Consider the following 19,557-nt stretch of genomic DNA (forward strand, 5'->3'; position numbering starts at 1 on the left):
TCTAATGCCAACACATTCATTCTTGCCTTTTTAAAAATGAAACATGACTACTTGTTTATTGTTGAAACGCAAACAATAAAACTTTAGTTTAGTTTTTTCCTATTAGACGTTTGCGTCAGCGCCCAGCTGGGGAATTTTTCCTGTATGCTTTAACAGATACTTCCTCATTCCTACCGCCAACACTTTTTTCCAACCTGAATTTCCAGCAGGGGGGGGTGTGGTCCATTACCTCCAAGAAGGAATCCTCTCATCTTAAACTTCCTCGATGACTCTGTTTCAATCGCTGCTCGTTTTCTTTCCTTGTGTCTCATCACGTGTGCACCTTTTGGAGGAGGGAGGAGTGCGCACAGGAGGGTATAAAGAAAGCGCAGGTAGGTGGAAGATGCAGGGAAGCTGCTGCGAGTCGGGATAAAGTGCTCAACATGGGTAACTGGATTATTAACAATGGACTTACATCCGTCATACTGGTGAGTTTTTCTCAGTTTCACCTTAGGAGTTACATTTTTCTAACCGCAAATGGAACTAATGGTGACCATGCGGAGGATTTACGCACAGATTTTGTGCGCAAAACATGAATGTCAGTCCAAACCCTTAAGTCCTCAACGCAAATAGACAACTTGTGATTAAATTTTTTGAATGAAAGACAACTTTTGTGCTGGAATCGTGATCCTGGCTGTGTTTGCAGGTGGTCTGGATGGGCATCAACATCTTCCTTTTCGTCTGGTTTTACCTCTTCTACGATTTGGGGGATCAGTTTTTCTACACGCGTCATCTTTTAGGGGTGAGTAAAGACAACAGACTGTCATGAGAATTACAGCCAACATTTCACATGTATTTATTTATTTATTTATTTATTTATCTATCTATCTCAGTCTGCCTTGGCCTGGGCCAGAGCTCCCGCAGCTGTCCTCAACTTCAACTGCCTGCTGATCCTCCTTCCCGTGTGCAGGAACCTGCTGTCTCTGCTCCGCGGCTCCTTCATGGTAAGATGCCGATGTTTCCTGTCCGAGCAGGGCGAGGTGCACCAAACACACTGTCTCGAGTATTTTCATGCAGGTCATGCAAACTAGTTTGACTGCTGTATGTGCATGTATTATCTTTTCTTTTGTCTGTGCTTTAGTTTCCTCATTTTTAATAAAGTTTTTATCAGCATCTCTATCAAAGGTGCTACACAAATAAAGTTATTGTTTGTAATTCTCACCCAGGATTTTACATTCATTGCAATTACTTAAAATGCATTATATATTCATGTATTTTATATATTTTTTCCACTCTCTTTCTTTATTTTTTTTAGTGTTGTGGCAGATCAATGAGAAAACAGTTGGACAAGAATTTGAGTTTCCACAAGCTGGTGGCGTACATGATCGCTCTGATGACAGGTGAACTTGTGCATTAACAGACTCAGACAATATTCTTTGTTTAAAAAGAAAATTATGGTTATGGCTGTAGAAATTGTTTCTTTTATCAACATTTAACTTTAGATCAGAGTTCATGTGCGAGCAATTTGTTTTGCCTGTGCCACAAGTCTAGATGTGGCATTATATTTGCGTCACCAGTAACAATAGGAAAAATGGGGAGGGAAAAATCTAACAAATGTATTCACATTTAGATTAGAAGACCTTTTTTAAATAACTCTATACAATATGCTCTTTGTGCACATCTATGGGGGATTGTTTGCTATTTCCTACACTGTGCAAACTGGCCTGTAGCTTATAGCTTATCTGTGTTTATCAGACAGTTTACTCAAGTGTGACAGAAAAGTAAAGGGGAAAAAAATGATTTTCAGTCCTTCCTGGTGGTGGAGTTAAACTGAAAAACGCACAAATGGAAAAAAAAGAAATTTTACTTAAATTTCAAAACGGATGTCATGTCTTTTAAAATGTGGCTCATTTTGTGATGGTCTTTTCCCTCCCCACCGTGCTTCCTCTTAACTACAGACACACACACACACACACAGAGGTCAAAATGTTAAAAAGGGGGCATGGTTACATCAGGGGAGTAAAATAAATATTGACTGAAGGTGTATTTAAAAGAATCTCCCCCCACATTTCTTTTTCCAAGATAAAAACCTTGACCTCTTATGCAGCGACTGCGAAACTTTAGAAGTCTAAGTCTAAGTCTTTAGAACATACAAAAAGCAAAAGAACATTGGCTTGAGATGCAATTTTATTCATCAGTAGTCCAAATCGGCATCATTTTCCAGTAGAGTAAACCTGTGAAAGCTTACAGCAGCAGTAACGTGTTGCCTCTCTGTGACAGCTGTTCACATGATCGCCCATTTGTTGAACGTGGAGTGGTACAACAACAGCAGACAAGGGCAGTATGACAAGCTCAGCACGGCTCTGTCCAACCTGGAGGACAAGGGGAACACCACCTACCTGAACCCAATCCGCAAAACAGACATTGTAAGACTGATTACAGACTAATGTGGAGATACAAAATCTCTTCATGCCAGTTTGTTTCCATACAAGCTGAAGGATCATATGCTCGCTGTCATTCTTCCTCTTCCTCCTCTGTGTCAGCATGCGCAGCAGATTCCCACCTACTTTGTCTTTACCACCATCGCCGGCCTCACAGGCGTCATCATCACGCTGGCCCTCATCCTCATCATCACCTCCTCCATGGAGGTCATCCGACGCAGCTACTTCGAGGTCTTCTGGTACACCCACCACCTCTTCGTCATCTTCTTCGCTGGTCTGGTCTTTCACGGCGCCGGGTAAGGGAAAGGTCTCAGCTTTGTTTTCTTTTGATGGAGCATTGTTGTTGTTACCGCAAACAGGTTTCACTCGTCTTTCCCACCTGCAGACGTATTGTGAGGAGTCAACAGACCACAAATCCACCGCACAACTTCACCATGTGTAAAGACCGCAGTGATGAATGGGGACGCATTCCTGAGTGTCCCATCCCTCAGTTTGCTGGAGGGTTTCCACAGGTTTGTCTTTTTTCAGCTCAGTCCTGCAGAAGTGGCACAAGTCAAAGCTTCTTTATTGTTGATTATCCGTAGCTGTCGTTTGAAGCATCATTTGTGAATTGTCAAATCATTCTGTCTGTATCTTTTTTTTTTTTTTTTAGACCTGGATGTGGGTGATCGGACCCATGATTCTGTATATTTGTGAGCGTCTGCTGCGTTTCATTCGTTATATGCAGGCAGTCAGATACAGGAAGGTGCGTCTGATTCGTGACTCATCTTTGCCCTCAGAGTTGTTCCGGGGAGGGTTATGTCACAGGGACTTAAACGTGTTTGCTTTGCTCTCAGATCGTGATGCGGCCGTCCAAAGTGCTGGAGCTGCAGCTGGTGAAGAACGGTTTCACAATGGAGGTGGGCCAGTACGTCTTCCTCAACTGCCCGGCCATCTCCCAGCTGGAGTGGCACCCGTTCACCATGACCTCTGCCCCTGAGGAGGACTTCTTCAGCATCCACATCCGCTCAGCTGGAGACTGGACCGACAAACTCATAGACATCATGCAGAAGCTACCAGAGGGAGCACAGGGACCAAAGTGAGCAAAAAACAGTCCGATTTCATGCCGTCATGTTTTGTCACGCAAGCAGGCGACTTTTTGTTACCCACTGATCTGATTTTAGAGGCAGTTTGGTCTTTTTGGGATGTTTTTATGAAAGAATAAGTTGCATATTCACAAAGAATCCATTTGGTTAATTTAAACTCATCGTAAATGACACACCACACATCTACACATATAGCAGGTTGTGTTAATCATCGCTGTTGTGTGCAGTAATTGTGACAAATAATCTGCAACCCTTCCTCCAGTGGAAAACCTCATACATACATTAACAATTAAATAAAACTAAACGAGGTTAAAAGTATGAATAAACATGTGGAGGTACAGAGGACATTTACTGCCTTATGGACAAAGACATAATCATATGTATAAAGGAACAGATTGGTAGATACCACATGCAAAGGACGACTTCAGAGCACAAACCACTAATGAATCAAATTTAGCATTAAACTGTGAGCCCAAAACAAACTTTTGTGAAAGGATCAAGTTCCCCTGGCTGTATTTTTAATTTCATGAACTTTGAATGGATTTTTTTCCCTCAAATGAAGTCTTTAATTAAGCCACTGATTGTAGGGCCCTACACAGATTTAGTGTTAATCACTGTTTGTAGTATAATGACCCACAAAACAACAGAAGAACAGTACAATGGTAGGTAAGAACTAATGGCTATAATGCAAAAGGTCATTAAATCTAATTTAAACCAATGCTACAAATCTGGACCAGATTAGGTTGAATGTTAATTCATCAACACCAAAAGTTCAGAAAAAAGAATCTTCATCAGCAGATGGAGTTTGGCCAGTTGTTGTTGAATTGTGAATGCTCAAATGTCCTCTTTTTTTTTTTTAATGCACTTTAAGGTCATTTCATCTCCACAAAAGCTACTAAACGGACCTTCTGGTGAGAATTGTAGTGTTTTGTGTGTATTCGTTGAGTTGTGTGTATTTTATATAAAGGTCCATGGAGGGACCAGCGTTGTAGTTTAGCTCAGGCTATAAATAGTACGGTGTGGTATGTGGCATTCACCCACTTGTGCAAATAACTTTTTATTCTCAGTAGCTGTTTGCCAAGAAAAAGGAAAAGAATGAACTTTGAACCTGAAATCAACTATATTTTCCCTGATAACATAGTTTATTTAGAGTTATCTATTTTTTTCCTCAGAATGGGTGTGGACGGACCCTTTGGGACAGCCAGTGAAGACGTATTCGACTATGAGGTCAGCATGCTGGTCGGTGCCGGCATCGGAGTCACTCCCTTCGCCTCCATCCTGAAGTCCGTCTGGTACAAGTTCAAGGACTCCAACCCTAAACTGCACACCAGAAAGGTAACGACTCAAACACCCGGTCAGTCTGCTTTTGACACTAACCCGTATTTCCATTTCACCGCGCCAACACGCTGCTGCACTTTGATTAATGTGAGACAGGATGGGTTATTGTCTCTTAGATAAAGAACAATGTGTGTTTTCACAACACGGACATGTTAGAAGACGAGTCACCAGCAGCGTGGCCAGCTTTTTTGTAAGGGGATCATTGTTCAACATGCCTGCGTTTGCTTCCTGGTTTCAGATCTATTTCTATTGGCTCTGCCGAGAAACCCACGCCTTCGAGTGGTTTGCTGACCTCCTGCAGGTGCTAGAGAAAGAGATGGAGGAGAGAGGCATGGGGGATTTCCTCACCTACAAACTCTATCTGACAGGATGGGATCAAAGCCATGTATGTGTGTCAGTCCTCACGTTGCTCAAATCACAGACCAAAGTCCATATTAACAGTGTATTAGTCATTTCAGCTTTAACTCAGGTGTTCTGGCTCCCCCCCCTTATTTTGCCACAGGCTAATCACGTGATGGTTCACTTTGATGAGGACACGGACGTGGTCACTGGGCTCAAACAGAAAACCCACTATGGCCGACCCGCCTGGGACAAGGAGTTCGAACAAGTCCGCAAAGAAAACCCCACGTGAGATAAAAATCCTCTTTTTAGAGAATCTTCTTGAAATGCAGAAGATCCTTTCAACAGCGATGGAAGAAGTGTTCATGTTTAGTAAAAGTGTAAATACACTTTGTTCCAGGTCCTTGTTTTGCATTCAAAATCTTCCTTTTAAGTAAGAGCACAAAAGTATCATGAGCAAAATATACTTTTTCAAGTATGTGTTTTATTTTTTTGCGAGCATATCAGGAGTAAGAAAACACGCACACAGGACTTCCTGCGTTATAAGAGTAAACACAGTCATAGGTACATTACATTCTAGGTAGTTTTTCTTTTAAAAAGTAGAAAAATTTATATTTAAAAAAAAAAAGAAAAGACAAGGCAGATGTGCAGCAAGGTGCTTTACATCGGACACAACACAGTAGTTGTTGCCCTGGGAAAAAAAATTTCAGCACAGGCTCCCAGAACTTAAACACCCCTCCTCTGTCTTCATTATAAAATCTCTCCATCTGCCATTTCTTTCAACCACAAATCATACTTGGGAGTCAATTTCCCACGCTGGCAAGATTAGCTTTTTTTGCATATTTTTTTGCATCCAAAACAGCAATTTTTTAATACTTATTGGCTAAAGATGAGGAACTGGTCACTCTGAGGATGGATATGATCAGCAGTTTCCAAAAGCCTCTGAGAAACAATGAGATGCTTTTCTGATAGGTGTAAAGTTTACTGCATGACCAGGAGGAAAGAGTTAGATTACTGATCATAGCGAACAGTACACAGCAGCTGAAAGTTGGAAATACTCAAGCAAAGTCCAAGTACCTCCAGAACTGTACTGAAGTACGGCTCTCTGCTACTTTCCACCACTGTTTGTTGAGAACATTTTCCACATTCAAACTTCAGCCTCTGAAATCTAACACTTCATTTTATTTACGCTAATGTTTTCAGGTCTGTGGTGGGAACTTTCTTATGTGGCCCTGAAGCTCTGGGGAAAGTCCTGGAAAAGAAATGTGCTAAATACTCCGACGTGGATCCTCGAAAGACCAAATTTTACTTCAACAAAGAGAACTTCTGAGCAAAACAACAGGAGAGCAGCGTTTTTGGCTTTTTAAAGGACTGCCGCTGGTGGGGATTTTCTTTCACCACCAATTATTTTCTAACAATAACTGATGATAAACCAGCCTGACAACCTGTGACACGAGCTGGGTGCGTTTTTGTCACACTACTGCACACTGATAAAGAGGCAGACATGTTGTTTTATCAGCACTCCTCAGGGACCAACTTTCTGTCTTCATATCTTTTTATCCATGAATCATAATTCACTATGAAGTCAGATACGCTCAGATGTTTGTGTACTTGTTGGATCATTCACTGTAAGATGCACTGCTGGTGAAGCCTTCATAGTTCCCGGTGGCCTGAGACTTGAAGTGAAGATTGTAATGAAGGATTTTACTGTTATGTGGAGATCAGGACCTCCAGGGGTTTGTCTCTGTAGTACACTGGTTAGTTCATGAAGGGAAATTTGTTTATATATTCTTTTTTTTTTTTTGCACAAAGACCATATTGAATTAAATGATCTTCTCTTGACATGTAATTTTCAATGTATTACTTCAGTGGCTCAGCTACGGCTGCAACTAATGATTATTTTAATTATCAGATAATCTGCTGAGTATTTTATTGATTATTTGTTTGGTCTCTAAATTGCGTGGGGAAAAATTGCCATGTTAAGGTTTAAAAAATCTTTTTGTTTTATCCAACCAACAGGCCTAAACCCAGAGATATTTAGTTTACCATCACACAAGACCAAGAAAATCAGCACATTTAAGGAGCTGGAAACAGTGAATGTTTGTTGTTTTACTTGAAAAATCATTTATCAAAATTATGATTTTCTGCCAATTAACTGTTTAAAGTCAGCATATTTCATCTTTTCAGCACATTTTACACAGAATTAGCCTTTGATCAAATACACTGTAAAAAAATTGTGTTCTTGAACTAAATACATGTGATTGAAAAAAGGAAATCTTGGGATCTCTAAAAATATGTAAACTTAATACTATCGTCACTTTTTTTTCTAAAGCTTTAAGGAAACTGGTTTCTTGGAAACAGACATTGGTTTATTATAACCTGTTACCTAGAATTTGCTGGTGTTTCCTTATCAGGAAGACGAAGCAGTCACGTAACCTCTGGTTAGTCATCCTCTGAACACATGGAAGGACAATTATTTTAATTATTGCATGATCACATTTGCTTTTTTTAATCCCCTTTCTTGTAAATAATCCCAAACTCCTATTAAAGAAAAAAAAAATAAAAAGGCAGTCTGTCTTTCTTTTCTTCTTTTATTGACAAAACGATATCAAGATAAACAGTTTCCAGACATGAAAACAGTCGGCTTGGAGGAAAAGGATGAGACCTCCATGACTTTCTCTTTGCTCAGCATTCACCTCCATCCTCTCAAAGGCTTCACTTATTTTTGAATCCTCAAGCACCAACCTTACCTCTTTCACACAGGTAACAATGATTAAAAAAAAACTATACAATATTCCAAACTAATGAGACGTCTTCAGAGCTGTTCGGGCTGAAGCTTTGGGGCAGGTCGCGAGCACTGAAATAAAAATAAAGTGTGTAGAAAAACGAGGAAAAACAGAATAATGTTTCAGAAATCAGAGTCAATGCAATGCTTCAAAGTCTGAATTTCCTGAAGGGATGTGAAGGAAATAAAGAAACCTCACGTACCTGAAACCTTTTTGAGGTTTTTCTCCATCAGACCATCAAGGTGCCCCTCCAGCGGTCTTCTGAATCTGCTCTTTGAGGATGAGGATGCTCTGCCGCTGCTCCGGGGGCAACATGGCGATCTGTTCTGGGGTCAGCTGTAGGACCTGCATGATGAGGGCAGCCTAGAGAGAGAGACGACGTGACAGATTATATTTAATTGTTACGCAGGAGGTAAAATGTGCTTTTCTGCCTTCAAAGTGAAGAAAATATGGGAAAAACTCAGGCATTTCAAGTAATTTTGACTATTCTCTGATGAAAGTTGAATCCAAATAATCCTTTAAAAGCTTTTATTGTGTTCAAACATCAACGGCTACTATTGAACACAAACTATTGCTGCTGCATTTACATTTGTAAGACCTGCTTTTCCCCCCTCAGGCAGCACGTACTTGGAGTGACCTGCAATCAGTGAGAGAGAATGCAAAACAGGATTTGCATTTCACTCAGAGGCACTTCAGGGAGCTGCCGAGACCTCGCTGAGTCTCGTCTAACCCTGAGACCTGCTGCTTATTGATGAAGGCCTGTTCTATTCATTATCATGGGGGTGACTGATCAAGTGACACCCACCTTCTCCTGGTCCTGCGTGGAGACCTGGCTCTGCCCCGGACTGAAGCCTCCGCCCGACTGAGGAACGCCAGAAATACCAGGACCCTGCAGGACAAACACACATTAGGATTCTCCAATTTGAGCAGAAAGCACTGATTTCTTCTGCATTATTCGTCCCTCAAGTCTCACTCGAATGATTTTTACAGTGTTTTTTCCCCCATGAGTTCATACAGCTTTTAAAAAGATCTAGTTCTTGAGTAAAAATCAAGCATTTTTCAGGCACTTTCATGGTTCCTAAACCAAAATTGCCCAGATTTTTGAAGCCTTCATCATCGCATCTAAATTGTTACTACAAACAAAATTGAGAAGAAATAAAGTTGACAGAATTCCTTCATACCCACAGCAGCCAGCGTGCACTCTCAAACAACAAACTAATACGATGACGAGATTGTTTCATTTCAAATATTAAAAGATTTTTGGTTTAAATGAACCACCAGATTATGTTCAAAATCAAGGAGTGTATCCCAGTTCAAGCTTAGTCTTAACCTTGAAAACATGTTGAAAATAACCATTTACCAGACGTTTAAGATTTTGTACGAATCCTGTTTAATGTGAAGTAAATGTTTAATAGTCATAATTAAATTGGTGAGTTGAAGCACACTCACACACGATCACATAATCTATTTATTTCTTGATTAATGTTGCCTTCCTCATTCTTACTTGTTTTGATTACACGTTTGCGTCTTTGTCGTTTACCTTTGAGGATTAAATTATTTTTTATGTGCTTATGATGCTTATTGAGGTGAGATTTATTTAATAAGCCTCTAGGGTTCTTTTTTTGAAATCTCACCTGCACAATCTGCTTGTTGTGTTTCTGCTTATTTGGTTTTTATTATAGCGCTAATAGATAAGTAAAAATTGAGAGATTCTAATTCCTCATGACATATCAAACTTCGATGCTCTGTATTCTGCAAAAACGCAGGAAAAAGTAGCCGAGACATTAGATGCAGCTGTTACCGGTCTTGCAGGTGGAGCGTTCGGACCCATGCCGTGAGGGACGGGGCCTTGCATTCCTGCCGCCATGGGAACCCTCTGCCCAGTCACCGGACCACGAGCATCCATCGCCCTCGGGTCACGACCTGAAGAGAAAAACAAAAAAACTAAACCACACTTACTGTTCACTCCTGCTGAATATTGAGTTAACCATTAAAGTAAAGGACAACTCTGTTTAAAATGACTCGTTCTCATTAGATAAAACATTAACATTAAAACCCACAAGTGGAAAAAACTGTGTTTGCAGTCAAGAGAAGTCATGTTGGCTTCTGGAAACATTGTGACAGGTGTGACCTTAAAAAAAAACATAAATCAAGGAGGTATTAAATATAAGGAAATTGAAATGGTAAAGTGTAACCTCAGGAGCAAGAAAAACCTGTGGCTGTCATGTCAAACAACAAATCGTATCCTCTAAAAACCTCTTGCTAGGACAAACATCTTGTTTGGTTTGTGGTATCTGGTTTGTCCGCCAGCTGGGGCTGAAACTAAAGTGAAATCTGTTACAAACAAACCACAGGCACTCAGTCACGGCTGAGTTTAAACCCTCATGTTCTCATTAGAGCACCTACCTCTGGTTTCCATCGGGGGTCCCCGTGGCTCCATCATCGGGGGCCCTCTGGGGTCACCCATCATGTTTCGGGGTTCGCCCATGGATGGGCCTCTCATGTCCATTGGAGGTCCTCTCAAATCCGGAGGGGGTCCACTTGCCATTTGGGGCATGTGTAAAGGTGGGGCTTGGTGGGGGGGTGGAGCTCCCATGTAACCCCGGCTGAATACACACAGACACAAAATAACAGCAATTGCATCTCTAGAAAATTTAAGAGGGCACAGTTTTAAAAGCTTAAAATCATAATTCTTACCACTTTTTCCCCCATTTTATGTATTATTTATGGGACCAGGGGTCACAGATAACGTGTAAATCCATCAAAAAAAAAAAAGAAGGGACAATCATTTTCAGTCAGTGGATGATATTTCATTTTCAGTGATGGAACAGGAGGAGCAGCCACAGTGAGCTGTTAGTTTGTTGTGTGGAAAAATCCCATGAAATCAGACTGGAGTTCAAATTATCATCGACTGACTCCTTCATTAAGATAAACATTTGTTCGGCTGTGCTGTGAACAAATAAATACACTAATTTCTCCTCTGGTGGATTTCTGTACAAAAGTAGTTGCTCGCCGAGCGTTCGCTGCCTCCAGAAGTCATGGATCTGTAGTGTTGAACCACATTTGACGTTACCACGGTAACCGCAGGTGTTGTCAAAACAACCACGAAAGAAAACGTGGCTTGAATTGACACTCTACTAAAATCCACACATCGCCTCTTCTGTTATTCAGGTAATGTGATTTGGGTGAACATCTTACTTGGGGTCTATGACCTCTCCGGTGACAGACAGCAGAGTTCCTCCTCTGGGATCGTTAGGCCCGTCTCCCAGCAGGCCTCTGGGGGGGATACCGCCGGGTCCTGAGAGAAGAGAATCACACATTCAGCCACATAAAAAACACGACACCCTACTAAGTGTTTTTCTATTCGTTGACCAGGGAATGTTTCCTGACTAATCCTCACATAACCATAAAAGCATGTGTTTGCTCAGGGTAGATATTTCAGGAAACAATCAGAGCTATTTGGGGATGATAAAGCACACAATAAAGTACAGAGTGACCACATCAAACTGCCACAGCCCGATGTCACAACACACAGGGAGATATCTCAGAGTGTGATCAGGAACACGAAAATATAGGAAACAACATGAAAAACTGGTCTCTGATCAACATTAAGAGGGAGATTATAGGTTCAAAAACACATGTCTGTAAAAAAAACACACACTACTACTCCTACACAAACGGTCTGAGGTGAGAATATTTTCCTACTTGTGTCTTGTAACTCTGGTGTTATTTGGCCATTGGATGACGGGAGGCATGCGGAGAGAAGATCAAGTACAGCAGGTGTGTCAGTGTTCAGTTACGTTAGCCAAATCACTAATCACTAATAGCAGAAATCTGTAGCGATGCTAGTAAACAAAAGGCCTCAAAATTGTAAAGAAGTTCAATAAGGCAGGATTAGATCTGTAGATGACAGTGAATGGAAGACGTCCATGTCCTCAAATCTCCTGTCATGCGAGATATGAAATAATTAGAATATTTCATTGTGTAATGTAATGCTCTCGTACAGCTTTAATGCACACGAGGGGTCACTGGCAGATTGCTTACTTCATGCTATATTATAGTTAAATGACAGCTAGAACGGAGCCTCCCTGATGTAGTTTTACTTTAATCAGAATTAACGTAGCGGAAATGTGGCTCATTAAACACATCAGTAGGATGTAATGTTTATTTGCACTGGCAAATGTTGATTGAAAATGAAGAAATAACATGATGAGTACTCTCGGTTTGGTTATTTCAAACTGAACACATTCAAAGTAAAGGTCGGGGGCATGTTACAAATCAGCATTAAATGACACTTTAATATGTTTCTTTTTTTTTTAGTTCACTGCATTCTGTTACAGTGGGAGCCCAGAGCTGGTTATAAGGGAGCAGCTAGAAGAAAGTGATGGGGTAAAGGACGTGTGAGCTGCTTTTTTAATCCTGTTGTCACTGGAAAAATGGCAAGAAATTGGACAGATTTTTGACAACTGATGCAGACAAACAGGAACACAACAAAGGAGCAGCCAAGAAGCTTGACTTGACAAGATTCCTTGAACAGTAACAAGGTTGTTAAAAGGTTTGCTCAGCTGTTTCATGTCATTCATGGTGAACTTACTCAGTTTTTAAAGCCCAGAAGCTTCTTTACCTCGTTTAGCAAGAATGACAAATGCACACATGAAAACTGACAAGGCCAACACAGCAGGACAGCCCTCTTATATGTCAAATGTTCATTTTTTCATCTTTATCCTGGCAACACAGTCATAAAGTATCATCTTTACCAACTATGATGTTTTAACTCTTTACGATTAAAATGACAAACACGAGCGGTTTGAATGCGTTCGTGTAGAATTCTACTTATTCATAAAAGGAGTGGGAGTTCTCATTTTAAATAAATGGCACAAAGGTATAGAGGAGAAGCATCCCACTGTGGCTAACTGACTTGGATTTTCCTCACAGTTTCATAGCAACAGCACCATGGCTAAAAATACAGAAAATGAGAGTGAATAGGCCTTTGGAGGCAGTAACGTGCCTCCATCCCAAACTCTGCAGCACGTGGCCTCAACATCTATGAACGATGTGATCCATCAGTCTGGACTGAGGACAGCTCACGTCAGTTCACAACTTTCTCAAACTACAAACTCTGCAAAGTGACTCCGAGAGTCATTTAATGGTGACGAGAGGTTTTAATATGGTTTGTCTTCTGTCAAAGACCTAAGATGAGTCCACGCAGGGCATTGAAAGAAAAACAAGATATGACAAGGCATCCAAAAGGTGATTGAGCAACTACACCTGTCAGCATGGAAAATGTTCTTTGTTACTTAGCATCTAAAGTACTCTTTTGTATTGACAGCCACTGAGCTGTACAATGCAGTCCAACTAGAAGAGTGCTGAGGGCGGAAAGCTTTCATTGTCTGCACACACGGCTCTAAAATTCATTTGTAATGTTGTAATCTGGAGTTGACCAGCATACTATATACATGTGACACGTGTGTGTACGCTGTGCCACGGATACAAACTGTTTTCACATTTCCACTATCGAAACATCTAAATAAATAAATATAAATATAATTTCAACACGACCTTTGTAATATGCTACAAAACCACTCCTAACCACTGTTTTGAAATGTCATATTTTTCTACCATTGAAGAAACATTACTTCCAACACTCACTACTTATTTACTGTAATATTATTTTTTTTTTTTTTTTTTTAAATACAGTTTAGCTTGGCTTTAACACTGATAAACTAGTCATGCAAAAACATTTGGGCTTTGAGCCACATCAGTACTTTTACTCCTGCCCCAGACCTGTATCTGTTCACATGCAGCTTCATCCCCATGACATGGCGATTCTGCTTTGGTCATGGCTACCCTCAGATATCATAATCTACACACAAACACTTAAAAACTACTTCAAGGGCTGAATGTGTGAAGGGCGAAGGGGCTCCTATTTGGTTATGGTGGACATGCAGTGTAACAAACAGCAGGAAGCTAAAGCTGAACCCCAGAGGTAATGTATATTTGGACAGAGGCCTCTCCATAACAGGCCTGTGATCTGACTGGAGAACTGAGGGAGTGCAGCGATACCTTGAGGCCGCTCGATAGCAGCTTGGCCAGACGATCCTGTGGGAGAATGCTGAAGATTTCCTGAGCCAGCATTAAAGTGAGAAGAACAGGAGACACAAAACTCAAGAGCGCAAAGCAGCACTTTAAGAGCATTTTGAAGTGTGCTAATAACATTACTGTACATATGCACACACACACACACACACACACACACACACACACAGAGGAGTGAAGAGAGAACTTTTAAAGACTTAACGTCAGTAAATATGTTACATGTGGGCTCAACAGAACTAGCACTGAGGCTGCCAGACATTTTGGGAGGATTAAAAAAAAAAAAAAGCATCCTGAAGAGGCAATTTGATTATTCTGAGCAGCTCAGCTAATTACAAAGCTCTGGTGACACCTAGTGTACTAAAGAGCCATGACATGTCCAAAAGTGTACACGACTAGAGTAACTTTTCTTAAACTGTAACATTTACATGTAAAGAGCCATGAGGATGGAGGTTCCTTTCACTGCTACATGACAGTTTAAAGTCACTCTGACTTCTGAATGGAAAAGATAATAAATAAAAAATCCAATTAAATGTTGTTTTAAAAAAAAAACGGTTTTGGTGATCTGCTTCAATAAAAAATGCACAGGAAACACCACACTGTGACAGTTCATATGAAATAATGCAAAGCAGAAATAGATTGAGCCCCTTTTTAATGCAACCCGCAGACAAATTATTATCACTGTCGATCTGCTATCAAAGGCAAGACAACTTTATAATGACCAAAACGTGCGGCTTGGGTTTTCTGTTATATTCTAAAGCCATGAACTACCGTGGTAATCTATATTTGAAATGTAAGGATGATGCAAAGCTGCATGCAGTTTGATGATTACCTGGAGGTCCCACTGGTCCTTGTCCCGATACCGGTCCTGGTCCCGGTCCAGGCATTGGTCCGGGAACAACACCCATGTTGGGGGGCTGCAACATTTGAGGGGCTCCGTTGACGTGCATTCCAGGCTTATCACATGACAAAACAACAACAGATAAGTAAATAGGAAAACATAAATAATTCAACCGACACGACATAAATTCAGGAGCCTATAAAAGACGAGCATGCGTCGGCTCTGGCTGAGTCACAGGTCAGAATTCATCAAATATATTTAGTGAATCGTCACAGAACCAGACAACCAACTTGTTAGATACCTCCTTTTTCTGGGTGGAGTGACGGACTGTTTAGGTGAACAGAGGTGTCATGTGACTGTTACTTTAGAGAATAGGCACTGTTCTACTTACCACAGGCTGCGGCTGAGACACCGGCACGTTGGCCTGTGCAGGCGGTGGATTGGCCACTGGTGCTCCTCCACCCTGCCCACTTGGAATCAGAGACGGGACTGTAGTTTGACGGTGGAGCATTTTCTGTGTGTGGAGTATATGGAACATCATCTCTAAAAATTGTGTAATGGCTCAAGAATGCAGAGTAGCTTTCAGCTCCCTTCGCTAATGACCAGATCGCAGTCAGGTGAAGTTAGCATTCACATACCTTGCTCAAATAAGCATAATACATTGTAAGATTTGGCTGCTCCCTTCATACACAAGTCAGCATTTCTTACCAAGGCTATCTCAGGGTCGACAATCCGCATGACCACTTGGGCCTGCAGCAGAGCGTAGGCCAGCTGAGGGTTCTGCAGCAGCATGTTTCTCGCCTCCTGAGGACTGTTCTGCACACATAGCTGGAGAGAGAGAAATCAGAAATACAGTATTGAAGACTGCATGGAAAATCAGATTTGAAAAGAGCAAAAAAACTTAACAAAAGCATGAATCCATCCCATTTACACAGAAACAGCTCCTCATTAATACAAAAAAAAAAAAAAAAAAGGTTTTGTATGTTTTTACTTCCTGACAGGTTTGCTACCCACTTGTGATTCAGAGACATGTCCATAAACAACCACAGTGGCTGCATCAGCACAAAACATTAAACAGAGACGTGCAACGATGTCTCTGCTATCAGAATTGGAGCCCAAACACTCACTCTCTGATCAGTGTATGGAGCTGTCCATCTGACACAAGCTTAGTGCAAGAAAACACTTTTCCTGTCGGAGGAAAAATGTCTGCAGTGTGGTGTTTGTTTGAGCTTAATGAAGCAGACTGCCAGATGTGCAAAGATAGGGCTTCTCTGGCAGAGCGAGAGAGAGAGAGAGAGACAGACTGCACAGCACAGCCTCCGTTAATGAAAGGGAAGGAAGAGCATCTGCATACAGTTGTCATCCTGGAGGGGATTCGAGTTGAGATAAACATTTGTCACCATCTTTTCTGGGGACTTAAGACAATCAGCAGCATTAAACATACAGTCTGAGAACAGGACTTTTGGGAAAAACTATTATACTCTCAATTATATTATTATTCTTTGTCAGATATTTTTTAATTTCACTTTGAAACCCTCAGCAGCATTCAGCATGTTCAATCACATGTGGCGTTATTATTTGGTACATTTGCTCTATTTTAGGGAGGCTGTACTGATGTGCAAATATGTGAGCATACATTCACCAGAATATATCATAAATATTAATGCATCAGTTCCAGAGATCAAGTCATCATACATACACAACTGCCCCTTAACCATTCCCAGGCAAGAGACTGTGTTTCTCTACTTTATCAGCCTCACGGAATCTCTCATTAACCCCAAACATGAATGTATTGCACTTTACTTTCCCTTTTTTTTTTAATGAAGGATCATACATACAGTCTACACAGTGCACACATGTAGACTTTAGGTTTCCCTCAAAAAAAGAAATGTCTTAAGTTATAACACCATGAGAGCTCTTTATAGATCAGTAATTGAAGTCATCAGTGACGTGTGAGGTTTTTGATGAAACTGACGGGGACGGAGAGTTTACAACAGCTTTATAACCACCAAATTTACTAAGTAAAATAAACAGATGTAGTCAAAGTAACTTTTATTTCCTGGTGTTTTTATTGTTTACATTTGTTTATTACATTTGCCTCTTTTCTGCCTGTATTCTTCTGTTGAGTTCGGACTTCTGAGTTTTTACTGTAGGCTACATATTTATTGTTGAACTTGTGCTTTCTATTGTCTCTGGTGTATTTGTTGTTGAGCTTTATGTATTGTAAAAGGCCCATCTAGAGACGGACATTGCAAACTAACTTAGCTATACATGCTGTGATGCGAAGCATCGGTTTATGCTACATGCTTGTCCCTATACAAATAAACATTAAATAACTAATTACTCACATTTTACTCAGATCAAACATGTTATTAAGCTTTCTGAGTTCATAGGGGTCAGCTACTAGAAGGTGGATTATTTACAAGAGGGTCATAACCAATAACAGAAACAACAAATTACTTACCAGCTACATCTTACATTGAGTAGAATGGCACACAAGCTATTTTTGACGCTCACGTCGATTCAATACTAACACACAGGAAGGGGTAACAAGCACGACCAGAGCTACTGATATGTTGATTGACAGTCAGATGAACCAATCACATTGTAAGTTTTTGAACAGAGAACGGGGTGACGGTGTAAAGCAGTACACAGGATGGTTCTGCTGTTTCCGAGTGCACCTCTTACTGAAATACGAGTAAATCGAAGTATTCAACATCTCTCTCAAGTGCTAAATTAATCAATTAAAATGTCTGTAGGAAAGGGAAAAGCTAGGTCGGTTAGACCAGCAACATACTTGAAAATCTGAGTCCACCCCAAGGAAACGCCTGGTAGTAAAAACAGACAACCAAAAGCCAGCGTACCTTCATCTGTTTCATGAGTTCAAACATCTGCTCAGGAGGGAGACTGGCCACAGCTCTGCTGATGGACTCTGGTGCCTCCTGTGGCTGGATGCTATCTCCATAAGGAGACTCAATAATGGGGGCCCCTGTTCCCAAACCTGTGCAACCCAGAAATAGCAGAGAACTGTGAACACAGCACTTCAGCTTGAAATAATGCCAAGACGACTTAATGCCAAGCTTACTTTTAAGCTCTTCCTTGTTTTTCTCACTGGCTGCGTTGTCAACTCGGAGAGCCCGACCACTGAACTCTCTCCCGTTCAGGTTCCGCATGGCACTGAGGGCTGTCTCCTGGTCTTGGTATTCACAGAAGCCATATCCCTTTGGCTTCCCTGTCTCTCTGTCATACACTAACCTGAGAACAAGAAGACACACACTCACAGAGCTGACTCAAACAAACCCATGTTATACTGAACAATAACACACACACAACCATACGAGCCTGTTGTTAAAACACCAGTGTTTAACAGGACAAAATCAGATTTTTATATCAGGGGTCTGCAGCACATAATCATGGCGAACTTATCTCCACGTTACTGAAACTGAATGGGACCTGCTTTAACTCACCTGAAGCTGACAACAAGTCCGACTTCAGAAAAGATGTCTTTCAGCTGCTCCTCTGTGGCTTCATACGGAATGTTCCCCACTAAAATAAGTATTAGATATGACAAACCTTAACGCAATGAAAAATAAATGCGCCTTTTCATGTAAAGGTTTCATGTAAGGCGTTAATTTTACTCCCTCGTTGTCTAGCTAACGGTCAAACTACGTTAGCAAGCTTTAGCTTCATTAGCCCTTGGTTTGTTTACTTATTGTGTACCGGACGGATAAAACTGCCTGCAACCGATGGAGTAACAGCGACAGACTTACCAAACACTGATCGTAATGATCGATCAACAGCTGGGTCTCTATTCGCAGCGGCGGCGGCGGCAGCAGCAGCAGCCGCGGCGGCAGCGACGTTCGCCATTTTGGGGACAGAAATGAGTGAAACACCAGGAAGTGAAGCTGAGACGATATCCGTTTGAGCACCGATAAGGCCGCATTCAAACACCAACCGTGCCACCTTTCCCAACCTCTTAACACTCCTACGCGGTTCGCTGTATTTTTCTCACTTTTTTTATAATTAACAAGCCACGGACAATAAATATTGTTATTCTTAGCACAAGAAAAGACAGGGTCAGAGTGGGAGGAAAAACAGATGGCGCTGTTGTCCGCAGTTGAGGGAGCTACTTGCTCGGACCGCCTTCCAGCGCTGTGACGAAGAAGAAGAAAAAAAGAAATGCTATTAACTGTTTTAATTCCTCATTTAAAAGTTGAACAAGTGAGGAAACGCGCCCAAAATGGCCCCGAAGCTCCAGTCTTTCCACAACAGACGTTTTGGTGAGTCATTATTTGCGGATTATGAAGCTAATTTGTCTTTAAATTGCTCATTAGCTAACGTTTCTTACTGTGAATTCAGGCGTGGGGGCCTGTTGGTCCTCATTGAACAGTTAACACCTGTAAAGCCTGGTGACATATTTAAGGATAATCAATAAATAACAACCAAAACTTCATTTATTAACTGGTTATTCTTATACAGGCAAGGAGATAATGTTTGGCTAAATGTACCCATGTATGAAGTGAACCTGTTGTAAAGTATGGTGGCTGGTGCACCTGGATAACAACACAACGTTAATTATAACGGATTTCTTAATTGGTACATTTAAAATGTGAAAATCTTCAATGATGGATGCATGAATCTACAAAATTATTTAA

General features: G+C 41.1%; 2 protein-coding genes across 2 annotated transcripts; one reads left to right on the forward strand and one right to left on the reverse strand.

The window, feature by feature from the left end:
- Nucleotides 1-398: 398 nt before the first annotated feature.
- On the forward strand, nt 399-7,735 carry nox1 (NADPH oxidase 1). The gene is made up of 13 exons (XM_070836607.1): nt 399-467; nt 686-781; nt 873-983; nt 1,295-1,379; nt 2,260-2,405; nt 2,523-2,716; nt 2,806-2,932; nt 3,073-3,165; nt 3,257-3,498; nt 4,678-4,840; nt 5,082-5,228; nt 5,346-5,470; nt 6,386-7,735. Exons 1-13 carry the CDS (start codon nt 423-425, stop codon nt 6,510-6,512), a joined length of 1,701 nt encoding a protein of 566 aa, XP_070692708.1. The 5' UTR covers nt 399-422; the 3' UTR covers nt 6,513-7,735.
- Nucleotides 7,736-7,753: 18 nt separating this feature from the next.
- On the reverse strand, nt 7,754-18,780 carry cstf2 (cleavage stimulation factor, 3' pre-RNA, subunit 2). The gene is made up of 13 exons (XM_070836609.1): nt 18,673-18,780; nt 18,370-18,448; nt 17,988-18,157; nt 17,767-17,903; nt 15,611-15,730; nt 15,294-15,416; nt 14,894-15,017; nt 11,167-11,266; nt 10,375-10,574; nt 9,770-9,891; nt 8,774-8,857; nt 8,171-8,331; nt 7,754-8,039 (listed from the first exon to the last, which is right to left on the reverse strand). Exons 1-12 carry the CDS (start codon nt 18,767-18,769, stop codon nt 8,206-8,208), a joined length of 1,482 nt encoding a protein of 493 aa, XP_070692710.1. The 5' UTR covers nt 18,770-18,780; the 3' UTR covers nt 7,754-8,039; nt 8,171-8,205.
- Nucleotides 18,781-19,557: the final 777 nt, after the last annotated feature.

Source organism: Pempheris klunzingeri, chromosome 9 (genome assembly GCF_042242105.1).
Source record: "Pempheris klunzingeri isolate RE-2024b chromosome 9, fPemKlu1.hap1, whole genome shotgun sequence".
Taxonomy (NCBI): Eukaryota; Metazoa; Chordata; class Actinopteri; order Acropomatiformes; family Pempheridae; genus Pempheris; species Pempheris klunzingeri.

Bases quoted from the DNA above. Each gene is read 5' to 3' on its own strand.
- nox1 (XM_070836607.1), top strand. From the start codon at position 423: ATGGGTAACTGGATTATTAACAATGGACTTACATCCGTCATACTG. The intron at 468-685 runs GTGAGTTTTTCT...CTGTGTTTGCAG, and splicing joins GACTTACATCCGTCATACTG to GTGGTCTGGATGGGCATCAA. The intron at 2,933-3,072 runs GTTTGTCTTTTT...TTTTTTTTTTAG, and splicing joins TTGCTGGAGGGTTTCCACAG to ACCTGGATGTGGGTGATCGG.
- cstf2 (XM_070836609.1), bottom strand. From the start codon at position 18,769: ATGGCGAACGTCGCTGCCGCCGCGGCTGCTGCTGCTGCCGCCGCCGCC. The intron at 18,158-18,369 runs GTGAGTTAAAGC...TCTTGTTCTCAG, and splicing joins GGACTTGTTGTCAGCTTCAG to GTTAGTGTATGACAGAGAGA. The intron at 10,575-11,166 runs GTAAGATGTTCA...GTGTGTATTCAG, and splicing joins GGAGAGGTCATAGACCCCAA to CCGGGGTTACATGGGAGCTC.